The sequence below is a fragment of the Triturus cristatus genome, chromosome 1_2, assembly GCF_964204655.1.
Source record: "Triturus cristatus chromosome 1_2, aTriCri1.1, whole genome shotgun sequence".
NCBI lineage: Eukaryota > Metazoa > Chordata > Amphibia > Caudata > Salamandridae > Triturus > Triturus cristatus.
Genome location: NC_140580.1, coordinates 1,110,614,140 through 1,110,626,212, shown reverse-complemented (window position 1 = coordinate 1,110,626,212; position 12,073 = coordinate 1,110,614,140). Strand labels below are relative to the sequence as shown.

Below are 12,073 nucleotides of genomic sequence, written 5' to 3'. Positions count from 1 at the left end.
AGGAGAAAGAGGGCCAATGAAAGATTGCTAATAGAAATTAAAGTTCGTGGGGGATGGGGGAGAGGGAGGTCGTAAGCAAGAGTCATTCGTACTAAAGATGGCTGATAGAAATTAAAGTTCATGGGGGAGAGGGAGCGGGAGGTTGTGAGCAAGAGTCATTCGTACTTATTGAAATACATTTCAGAAATACAAGGAAGTGTTGATAAACTGCAAAAGGCTAATGTATGTGGTGTTCTAGGAAAGTAGATAATATCCATTGTAGAGATATGGCGGTAGCCAGGAAGTTCAAATCTTGGTGGGGTCAGGGCCGGATTAAGGGCAGTGCGACCAGTGCGGCTGCACTGGGTGCTGACCTTTTAGAGAGGGCGCTGACCTCAGGGAGTGACACTGTGTTTAGCAATAACTTACAATTGGAGAGATGAAGAGCACTTTTGCCTGGTGGTAGTTAGAGAAGCCGAGGAGGCGGTCATGGATTGTAAATTGGCACCAGTGAGATAGGTAAAAGCTACGTCTGCTTTTAAAGCGTTCGTGTACCCATGTGCATACGCGGTCCTCAAAACAGCGAACGCTTCAGAATATTGCTGTCCTCCAGTCACCACATGCTTTACGTTCACCTCCAGGATTTATTCTTCCATCTCTAAATAGTTCATTTTTGTTATTACTTACTGCTGACCACCTACAGTCTTTCAAGACTGATGAAGTAATGCCACACTTTACAAAAGTTAAGAGCCACTTCATCATCTGGCAATCTTTTTTTTCTCTACTGCCCTTTTCTAAAATCGTATAAGAATAATCTCCCAATATCCTGTTTTCTACCACACCTCACAAAATTTACTTGGGCCCCTGTCAATCCAGCTTCCTTTCTATTTCGAAATGATAGGTCCCACATCTAAATGTATACTTCTGGCATACGTCTATCATCTCTCATCCTAATTTGCTTCTTGACTCATCTACCGGCTTCAGACAGGATAATTACTATCATCTTCTGCATTGTGGATTTGTCTTTTTGTAATTGTTGAGGTTTCAGGTACAGTTCTGGTTTCCTGTGAGTTAAAAAAATAACACATCTCCTCAATAAAACCAGCTGCAAGTTCTATCATAAATTTTACAAGGCAAGTATCCACAGGGGATTCAGAAGGATGACTGATATTTAGTAATTGCATATCTGAAATAGTCAGGCACTTGTTAAATTATGCCACTGGTTCATCAACCAAATATTGTGAGATTTGATAAGGTCCCTTACAGTTTCTTATCTAATTTTATTGGGAAAAATGGAAGTGGATAAATTGCAAAGGGAAGCTGTAGAAATGTATTGACTGTTTCTGCATAAGAGTGAATGGAGTCTTTAATGAGGTGGAATAGTTCCTGAGTTAGATATGGTGCATTAAGGTGGGTGGAGGATTACATACGCTCTGCATACTTAATCAAATTGTAAACCTCTTCAGATTTATTTTGAAAACACATTTTTAGCATGGGGTCATATGTGTTAAGCATTTTTCCTTCTAATTTATGTACCTCTAGTTTCATTGCAATTAATTGATTAGAGGACCAAGTAGTGTTTTTCTTTTTAGAAGATTTTACTTTTGTTTGGATAGGAATTCTTTTTTTAGCGGAATTCCTTTTGCCGTAATCAGGTGGGCCTAATGCCCTACATTAGTCCCAAGTTTCTGTGTGAAGGCGTTTCCCTACAGGTCTCTAAAATACTGGGAAAGAAAGTTATTGGCACCAATTCTGGTTCTCATCTTGTACAGAAATTGAGCATTTATGAATGTGACCGAAAGAACCAGGTCAGGAGTCTTCATTATGGCACTGTCTCTATAGGAGTCTGTGTCAACATATGTTCCTTCTAAGGTTCCAAAGTTCTAGAGTGAGTACTTTTACTGATACTTCATCGACTTACCCACAACCACTGCTCTTTTGACCAATCTACATTGTTTGCTATTGCACCAGTTGTTTGAATTTAAAGCACTTAGTAATATTCACGTGGTGCTGATAGTCACTAGGCTATATTCCCTTGCAGCATGCTGTGAACATTAATACCTCTTCCCTCCCTTTGGTGGGTGGACATGTACCTAATGGTGGTCCCCTACTTCTGCCACCAACTAATTGGCAGACATGCATCTGCAGATCAGACGACTTCATTGTGGAATTCCACCAGAGTTCTAAGAACTTTAATATTATCTTTTCTTCTAAAAGCAACTGAAGGAATGTGTTTCTGGGAAGCAGAGTTGTGTACCCTGGTTCATATGGATTTTCATGATGGATACCACCAGGATGCCTAGTTGGACATCAAGGCATGTCCTAATTTCATAAATTAGGACTGGAAACGTGGATGAATGAGAATATTGTCTGTTTTAGTAGATGTAGGATGACATGAAGGTTTGAGTTGAGTTGTTGGAAACTGTGACTTGGAAAAGGGGATTATAAAAACCTGCGGCCATAGAATGATGGTGTTGGCTATTTGAAATTTAATGTGAATAAAATTATTGCAGGCAGTGTTTAAGCAATGGTGAAGGGTTATTGAATGCACCTAGCAGGTATTTGATGATTTTTACGAGTTCAAGGCTGTTTCAATGAAGAAAGGATCTTTGGGAGCTGCCTGAATACAGAATCAATGTTTGGAGGGAATTGGAAGTTCCCCTTTACTCGACATGGCCTGCTAGGTGATAACATTCAGTTCCTCACTTGGTTTGACAGTGTTTTTTGTTTTTTTTAATAGAAGTTCAGCTAATGGAGAGACCACCACTATGCCGACTGGATGGTGGAAGATATCGCAAAATGCAAGATGTGGTAGTTTTAGATTCAGGGTTAAGAGAAATGTTGTCACTACTATGTAGTAGTTTAGGAGGAGGTAGTGTAGGGAGTTATGAAGGGGAAAATGTTAGGAATAATCAACAGGATGTGGAAAAAGCTAATTGTCTTAGTGAACCTTGCTTGTTTTTATGCATTTTTTTTAAAGTAGATAAAATTCTGAATTCAGCAAAGGGTCATTAGTGTACATATCGCAAGGGTTTTCCAAAGAAACCAACTGTTAAAATAACAGTAAAAACAATTGAAAATAAGTAGGTAAAAACAGCAATTTATGACATTTTCATCTGTAACTTCTTGTCAGAATGTCAGGTTTACAAAATTAGTATACTGGCACATCCAACAGACCCTTCTGTTCATGGCAGTATATAGGGTTTGTAGGTTCCCCAAAAACACGCGATACCCAGAGGCAATAACGGAACAGCACCTTACATTGATTTTTCATTGTGTACCCACTATACAGCAATTTATACGGTAAAATATGAAGAATGGGTACAAAGGAAACCTATGGATTTTTGAAATGTACACAGGATACTGGGTTTAGGAACATCAGGTATCTGTAAACCTCTGAATTTGGGGTTACCCTTACTATCCTGTGATTCAGCTGTCATTTTGCAAAATGTCATCTTGCACACGGGCATACATTAGGAAAACCACAAATGAGGCACAATCCAACTGGTAATAACAAATGTTCTATTCTGTGTTCCCACTCGTCTCTCGATAAAAGTGGTACCTCACTTGTGTGGCTGGGACTAATGACTGCAACAGAAAACACCACAAAATCCAACACATGGAGACCTGTTTCACCCAGCAGAATCCCCCTCCCCCTTTTTAGGTCTCGCCTGACCCAGCGCATGCGCTGGTCTGGCGAGACTTATTGAGAGGGCTCCAAAAAGTGCTATCAGGCCAGCCTAGAGCTACAATGCATGTGCGTGGGCGCTCGCGCTGCGCTTTACCGCGATTACTTTCACTTTCGCGGCCGCTTTGCATAGCCAATAGGTCTCGCTTTTGGGACCTTATAAGTATTTAGTTATGCAACTGTTGCATGTTTAAACACTTATAAGGTCCCAAAGGCGAGACCTATTGGCTATGCCAATGCTTGTTTTTATTTTAAATAAGGTGGGTAGCTGCGGATTCTGTGCCCTAGCTCTTCCGGCACCTTCATTAACCTACCAGACCTGCACATTTCTGAAAACTAGACACCCAGCTGAGTCAGATGTGGGTTGATTTGTGTGACTCACCAGGTTTTCTTACCCAGAAGCCCTTGCAAGCCTCAAACATTGGCTAAAAAAGCACATTTTCCACACATTTCTGTGAAGGAAAGTTCTGAAATCTACAAGGAGCCACACATTTCCTACCACCCAACTTTTCCCCTTGTCTTCCGATAAAAATGGCATCACGCAAAATTCAACATGGGCAGATCATTTTCACTCAAACCAAACCTGTTTTTTGCAATTTGGGTAGGTGTGGATTTTGGACCCTGGCTCAACCGGCACCTGGGTAAACCCACCAAGTGTACCCATTTCTGAAAACAAGACACCAGGGCAGTCCAGTGTAGGGTGATTTGTGTAGATCTCACTAGGTGTCCTGACCTAGAAGCCCTTGCAAACCTCAAACAGTGGCCAAAAATACACTTTACCTCATATTTCTGTGAGGGAATGTTTAGAATCTGCATTGATTCACCAATTTACTACCGCCCAGCATTGCTCCAGGTCTTCAGATAAAAATTGTTCCTCACTTGTGTGGGTGACCCAAGTGCCTGCGACAGGAAATTGCCCAAAACACAATGTGGAGAAATCAACATTTCCTGTCAAACTAATTACCTGATTTGGCCATAGGGATAGCTGCATTATTTGAACCCTGGGCTCGGCAGTCACCCAAGGATACCTACCAAAGCCACATGGTGCTGTGCCTCGGGATCCATGACGGTTTCTTACCCACAATGCCCTGCAAACCTCAATCTTTGCCTAATATCACACCTTTTCCTTCCATTTATGTGACCTAAGCTTCCGGAAACCACAAGGATCTTTATTTATTTATTTCTGACATTTATTGAGCGCGAACGAATACCCGTAGGCGTCTCGGCGCTAGACTTTAAAATTCCTACCACCTAGCTTTACCCCACTTATCCCGATAAAAACTCCACACGGCTAGTGTGGCTGAGCCTTATGCCCATAACAGGTACACATCAAACCCAAGGTCGGTGGGAGGGGGGACTCTCATTGACCCTGGTTGGATTTCTTCAGGCCCTGAATGAGATGTGCTGTGATGTGGAGGATGCCATTAACAGGTGTCCTTCTGAAGTGTTGGAGGCAATGGAGCAAGGCATTAACACTAGCCATATTCATAAGTATGAGAATTTGTACAGAAGTCTGAAGTCTTCTTTATGGAAGAAAAGGTTTCACCTTCTTTAGAAGAGAGAGCTTATATCAGGAAGTCTTATTTTTTTTTTCTCCTGGCAATGTTTTTCTCGATGGAGAGTTTGGTGTCCAGTGTGAAACCCAGTTTGTCATATCTGAAAGAGACACGTTAGTGATAGATTCCTTACCTTAGAATATTCCCCAGGCGTCAGTCTGGATCCGGAAAGTTTTCTGCTTAGCAGTACCCCTGCGCGCCAGTAGATGGCGCCGTGCGGCTCCGCGCCAGTCACTGGCGTCATGCACGCCGGGACGACGTCACGGAGGCTACTTAAGCGCCACCCATGCGCGCTGACATCAGTTCTTTCTTTTTCCGCGCCGAAAGCGCAGATCCGGATTGAGCACGTACCTTGGTCAATTTTTGACCACTTTTTTGAAATTCGGTATTTGGAAGGGATTTGCTTTGGGTGTCCCTTCCAAATACCAAATCTGTATGGTATGTATAACTGTTTTACAACTGAATTCCAGCTGCAAAATGTAATACTTTACCACTGTTTTAATAGTGGCGGTAACCCATTTGCAAATGGCAAAGGGACCCCTTCCCCTGTGAGAATGTTGACCACTGCCTAACCTTAAAAAATAAAACTTCAAAGTTTAATTTGTTTTCTTTTTAGATGCATTCCTTTAAGAATAGCTGCATTTAAATAAATACATAAAATGATTGTTTTGTTAAAAAGTCTGTTGACCTCAGCAGGCCACCGTCCCTGTGATGGCTGCGATTCCTAATGGGTCACAAATTCTGCCCTACCTCATTAATATTCATAGGGTAGGTCTATTTGCGACTCACTGTGAATTGCTAATGAAACTCAAAAGAGTTTCCTACATTGGGGATAGCGATTTCCTAATTGCGATTTGCAGGAAATGGCAATGAGGAAACTGCTATTCCTGTGTTCTTACATCTGGCACTATGTCTGCTCCTATCTAAAATGGTTTAAACAATACTAAAATAAAGTGTATGGTAGGCTGCGGAATCAAGGTTTTCGGCCTGCACTTCAGTGCTTAGAGTAAATCACTATTTGGAAGTGCTGTCAGTAAACTTTCACTCCTTGTAACTCATTGATAATGGGAATTCACTTGGAAATTGTTAGCAGTCTTTCATTTTAGAAACGCGTTTTGGCTTTTTAAAATTTGCATTTAATTTCTTTTTGTCTTCTCAATGCCACCAAAAATCATAATTATTATTAACTGTACTTAATTTAGTTGTGATAACATACCTATGTTGTTTAGATACCATTACAGCATATGGCAGATGCAAGTGGGGTAACTAGTGTGTTGGGCTCCACCAGGAATCCTAACCCTGCATCTTGACGGTCCTTGAAGCTTTTTATGATGTTTGCCTTACACATGCTAAAAAAGACATGCATGCACATGTGCTTGTTTTTGCTGCTTTGAGCTTCCATATCCACACCACAACCAGCGGTTGGTGAGGACGATTTAGTGAGTGTTACATGTGTAGCGCCTGTGATTGCAAATGTGTTTTTCAGTGTAAGAATTGCACTAGGTTTTGTTAAGGAGATAAACCACTTACTGATCATATACATAGGAAGGTTGTCTAAACGGGCAAGAAATATCTTTTGGGGGAGTTTATAACTATGGTCATTTGAGTGAATTTAACTAGTATTGGGAATAGGTAACTTGTACGCTTGCATGAAATACTACGGTTGAATACAGGGTGAGAGCATAAGAGATCTATAAGATGGCAACTATTTGTTTTTATTGAGTGGGAATACATTTAATGAAAAATATTCCTTAATCCGCTTTTGAGAAAAGTCCAAGGGTGACTCTGCAAGGTTTTTAACCACACTTATTGAAGTATTGATTGTTTATATTATGTTGTACTGTAGAAGAAAACGTTTGTATGCTAATCATCGCTTTTGGAGTTGTGTATAATTTTTTCATGTTGTTACAGGAGGAGGAGGCCAAGCAGCTTGTTCGAGATGCCATTGCATCTGGCATATTCAATGACCTTGGCTCAGGAAGCAACATAGACCTGTGTGTGATAACCAAGAACAAAGTAGACTATCTCCGTCCTTATGATGAGGCCAACAAAAAGGGAGTCAGGTGAGATTAATGTTCTTTTTCCCTAGATTTACATGGTGTGAACAGAGAAATGACCGCAGGGAGTGACTTGTCTACCTTTATCCCATGAATGGGCTTCCACTGTGTGAAGGAGTGCTTTCATAAAATACTGCAAAACCCAGTACATCTAATATTGGTTGTAAGGAGAGTGTTGGGTGCAGCTGGGATACAGACAAAGCTCTGTACATTTAGTCCACAGGGTTCAGAATAGTGCTTTCTATCTGTCTAGGCATCCAGATAGACCCATTGTAATTTTTTACCTTCATTGGCTCCATTGTCAAACCAAAAACTGTTTTTAAGAACACTTGCTGTCCTTCTTTTCTGACTGTTATCCACAACTAGAGAACCCTCATGAGTTGCTATTCCCCTAAATACGCATCATAACAATTTGAGACAACGTGAAACACTTATCTTTTGATGTTTTTTTTACCTAGCACTACTCTAGGCTGTTGGAACCAATTACAGGTCACGTAGTTTTCCCAACTCAAAAATGTCAGAAAATTTAAATGGCTGAGCGCAAAGTGCATCTCTATCAGACCTACTCACAAACTGCATTTTGTACTACGTTTAGGAGTATCACGTACTAAAACATGCTATTCACAATTCTATATGTGAAGATCTTAGTCTGTTGTTTCCTTTTATGGTCAGAGATCACCGCAGGCCTATGCCTCAGAAGAATGTGGAGAGGGATGGTGGGAGCCCTTGGAAAATGGGGAATACTACTAAATGGGAGGGGTTAAGGGATTGACATGCACCTATCTACAAAAGAGTAAGCCCAGTGCTATTCACAAACTGCACTTCTGTAGTAACTACAGCCAAAAACGACCTAGACAGTCATAAATGTATTTCTGCTCAGACCTAGAGTTAGTCCAGCATCATGCATGGCTACCCACTGACATCGCCCCAGGATTCCGGCTCGTGGGTAGGTCCCACTCCAGCGAGCATCCATTTGATGGTACTCTCGTCCACCACTGCTGTGAATGCCTGCTGATATCCTGGCTGGAGGTTCACTAGAAGGACGAACTTTGCAACAAGATTAATTTCCCCTTTTTTCAGGATTGATTCCAATTCATCCTATTGGGACGGTACTATTTAGGATACTCCTATGACTGTTTAGAGTAGATGACGGTTTTTTTGTTTGTCCCAACCCCCTGGTCCTGAAGAAACGCCACACATCCAGTTGGAGGAATTTAGGCTTGAAACATGTTGACCTTTTAAATCCACTTTCACTCATCATTACACATATTTAGCTGCAACAAGTTGAATTCCTCCTGCCAGACTAGACCCCAGCAGTCTTTTTTAACCATAGCACAGTGTCCAGTTATTAAAGGTTCCCTGGAGCTCTGATAGTTATTTTTATTTTCACTCATACGCACTACACCTACTCTGCTCAATATTTCACGCCCCACCACTCAGACACATAGGGTCTCCTGGCGTGTTCATCTAAAGACCTCCGGCATAGAGCCCCACTGAGGGGCCCGTTTGGCATTGCAGCACCGGCCCAACGAGGAGCTATGACACCTCTCTGGTGTGTGGGGGCCCTTGCTCCTTATTGGAGCTTTCCCCTTTCTGATCCTCCCACCTGGGTTCCCCTCTTTCCCTTAGTTCTTCGACCTTCCCCTTTAGGAACTGCATACTTCTATTTTGATTCACTTGTCTTGGGGCATGTATGCTGGACCGGTTTCTGCCCTTGTTCCTCCATTATTGATTACCCTTTGATACTGCAACACCCTCTGATAGAAAATAATTGAGGCAGGGACTTAAACCAGAGGGAAATTATGTTAAAATAAACTAATGCGTTTCGATATTTTAAGAATATATATGTTGAATGTTAATTTATAAAAATAAATTAAATTATATTCTAATAACCTTTTAATATAAAATGAAATGTAATTTTTTTTTTTTTTAAATGTCTTCTATACAAAAGGTTTAGAAATATTTAATACATAATTAAACATTTTATTTTAGTTGGAAAATAACTTTTTGATAAATCAAAAACGGAAATTATTTAAATAATAATAAATAATCCACATTTGTAAAGCGCAAACAATCACCCGTAAGGGTCTCTAGGCGCTGGGGGCCGTCGTGAAGATTAAGCAAGCTATTGCCCAGAGTCACATGGTGATGGGCTAATCTGCCGCCGGCGCCGAGGATCGAACCGTGATTCCCAGATTCTAGAGTCAGTCGCCCTGGCCGCCGCGCCACACCTCTTCCCTATAAAATAAAATATTTAGTTCAAAATTAAAGTAAATAGTGCTGTGGTATTTAAAACCTTTTTCTAAATTTTAAATAAATGAAATTAATGAATATTTATCATTTTTAACTTTTTTTGTTTTCAAGTTTAATCAACTTTTTTACTGTCCGCCACACTTTCCTGTAAGGAGATCCCTGCCCCGGTAGTGATGATTTTCGAATAGATCCTAGTGAGTGAACTTTCTGAATGTATTGCCCGATTAGACTGAAAGAGGGTTCATTTATTATTTGGTCTTGGTATCCAACACCTGTTTCAGTAGCTGCTGGCCCTGTAAGAATTACCACTCCTCAGTCTCAGAGGCACTGTATGTTTTGTTAAGGTGACTGTTGGGGATAGGTAATCGGTCAACGTTTTTTTTTTTAATGTTGAAACAACGTTGTTTTTTAGAGGATTAAAACCTGAAAATATACTCGAATTACATCTATGCCCAAGAGCTTTTGACCGTCTCCGACTGACCGTGATTCTGTTTTATTTCTTATGTCTACTGTGCCGCAGGACCTGATCCCAGGTTCTGCACATTTGAATATTTTGAGTTGACTTCCTTGCCCCCTTATCGCTGTAAACATAATGGTCTGGTCAAGTGTTGAAGGGCAAGTAGTAAGTAATTAACTGCAATAATCAACTAGAGTCGGGTCACTCATTTCTCTCATTTGATGAAGCATACTGTCGGCACTATGTCGCATAGGAGGTTAAGACACTGGGCGTGAAACACTGGTTAAGCTGTAAAATCTAAAGAGCCTGATTTTAGGGTGGGTGGCAAAAGGAAAATAGAATTGATTTGTTGTGGAAGTGCAAACATCTGATTAAGAATGTACGAGCATAAAGTTTCCTACAATGTGTATATGTCGAAGTGACTGCTTCCACTCATTACTACTAAACGCTGGACCAGGCCCTAAATGTTTAAATTAATGTAATCTTGCCCTTAACCAATGGAAGTTATTGTTAAAATACTGTTAGACTTGATAACAATTATATTGTGACATAAATCCGAGTTTTATAAATGGCAAGTTTGTGAAACGTTCTGTGGAAATCGACAAAGGTTATGCATAGGTAACATTCGACACATAAGATCAACTGATTTTGTTTGTACCATAGACACTTAATAACGTATAATTATGTAGTATAGCATGAACTTGATAATGGTGAAACAGCAATCAGTATCATTTTAATAGTTCAAACTGATAAGTATTTAAAGAAACACGTTTTACATACTGAGTTTCCACTACCTAAAATGTCAGTTCCATATAGTTAACTTTTTGTTGCCCTTTCTACAGATCCATTTAGGTAGTTCCTGTGCACATACAGAAAAGTCAGTGGGGTAGTATGTTGATTTATACACTGCATTGTGATTCTGAGGGCTTTTTCTATTTTTTTTTTACAAAACATTATTCCCCTTCAGCACCCGTTGTCTTCTGGACTGAAAATTCCACTTTCAGTAAAAAAGAAAAAAAAACCTTTTTTGTGCCAGAACGTTACGCTTCTACTAAGACCATATTAATGTTCAATTTCTTCCTTTCACAGGTCTGGCAAATACAAGTACAAGAAAGGAACTACAGGAGTACTCACAGAAACAGTTACTAAATGGGATCTGGATGTCATGGAAGAAACAGTGCAAACAATGGATATATCCTAGAATTTGTTCCCGAAAAATCTGCTTTCTTACTGTATTGGGTTAATGTTTTACCCAGTTATACATAATTATAGTGTGCATCGAAAGGCAGTTTCTTTTACACCAACCCCATATCCTTTGAAATAAATAAATGCATTGGATACCATCCAATCATGTTGTCAGTTTTATTTTGTTGAATGAGGACCTGTTTTGGGAAGTAACCTACTACCTTGAAATTGTAACTACCATATTCAGCCTTACTATCACATATGCAGAAATGTATAACTAAAAGAACAAAGTGTTTGGGACAGTAGCCTTGAATTGCAGTTCAATATACACTATTTAATCTTTGCAGTATAGCCATTTATAAACAGGAAAACCTAATTCATAGCTGACATTTAATTTGAATTGTTTGGCTAGGAAGATGGCCAGTTTGATATAAGGTAAAATAATAGGGCCAAACAATGAACCTTGTGAAGTAAATGGACATCTAATGAATATCTAACACCGCCAGGGAGCCTGTAACTTTGTACCATCTTTGAAGAATACTGTGGTGTACTAGGCTATCTAGCCAAGGCTCCCTTAAGAGCACGCAATTTTCACTACTGGGGCACTAGCACAACAAGAAGGTGAAAAGTGCAGAGTATTTGTTCATCTACTATGTTTGACTCTGTACTGCTGCTGTTGTCTCTTCCGGTTTGCAAAGGTTGACCTGTGACCGTAAGAAAATGAGACCACTGCCAGCTGAGGCCACTCAACTGTAGACCTATGTGCAGCCTTTCCCCCAGCTGCACTTTTTGCATCACATGGGCACAACGTCCTGGACAAGTCATAAAAATGTAGATTGAATTTAAAAGAAGCTCGATCACAGATGGAGAAAATGACTATGAAAGGCAACTTGACATA

General features: G+C 40.3%; 1 protein-coding gene across 1 annotated transcript in view; it reads left to right on the top strand.

Moving 5' to 3' along the window:
- Window positions 1-11,338, top strand: part of PSMB7 (proteasome 20S subunit beta 7) — a 170,913-nt gene extending 159,575 nt beyond the window's left edge. Inside the window, exons 7-8 of the mRNA XM_085613751.1 lie at window positions 7,135-7,286; window positions 11,080-11,338. Of these exons, the coding sequence (XP_085469877.1) occupies window positions 7,135-7,286; window positions 11,080-11,191 (264 nt within the window). The 3' untranslated portion in view covers window positions 11,192-11,338. The remainder of the gene's footprint in view (window positions 1-7,134; window positions 7,287-11,079) is intronic.
- Window positions 11,339-12,073: the final 735 nt, after the last annotated feature.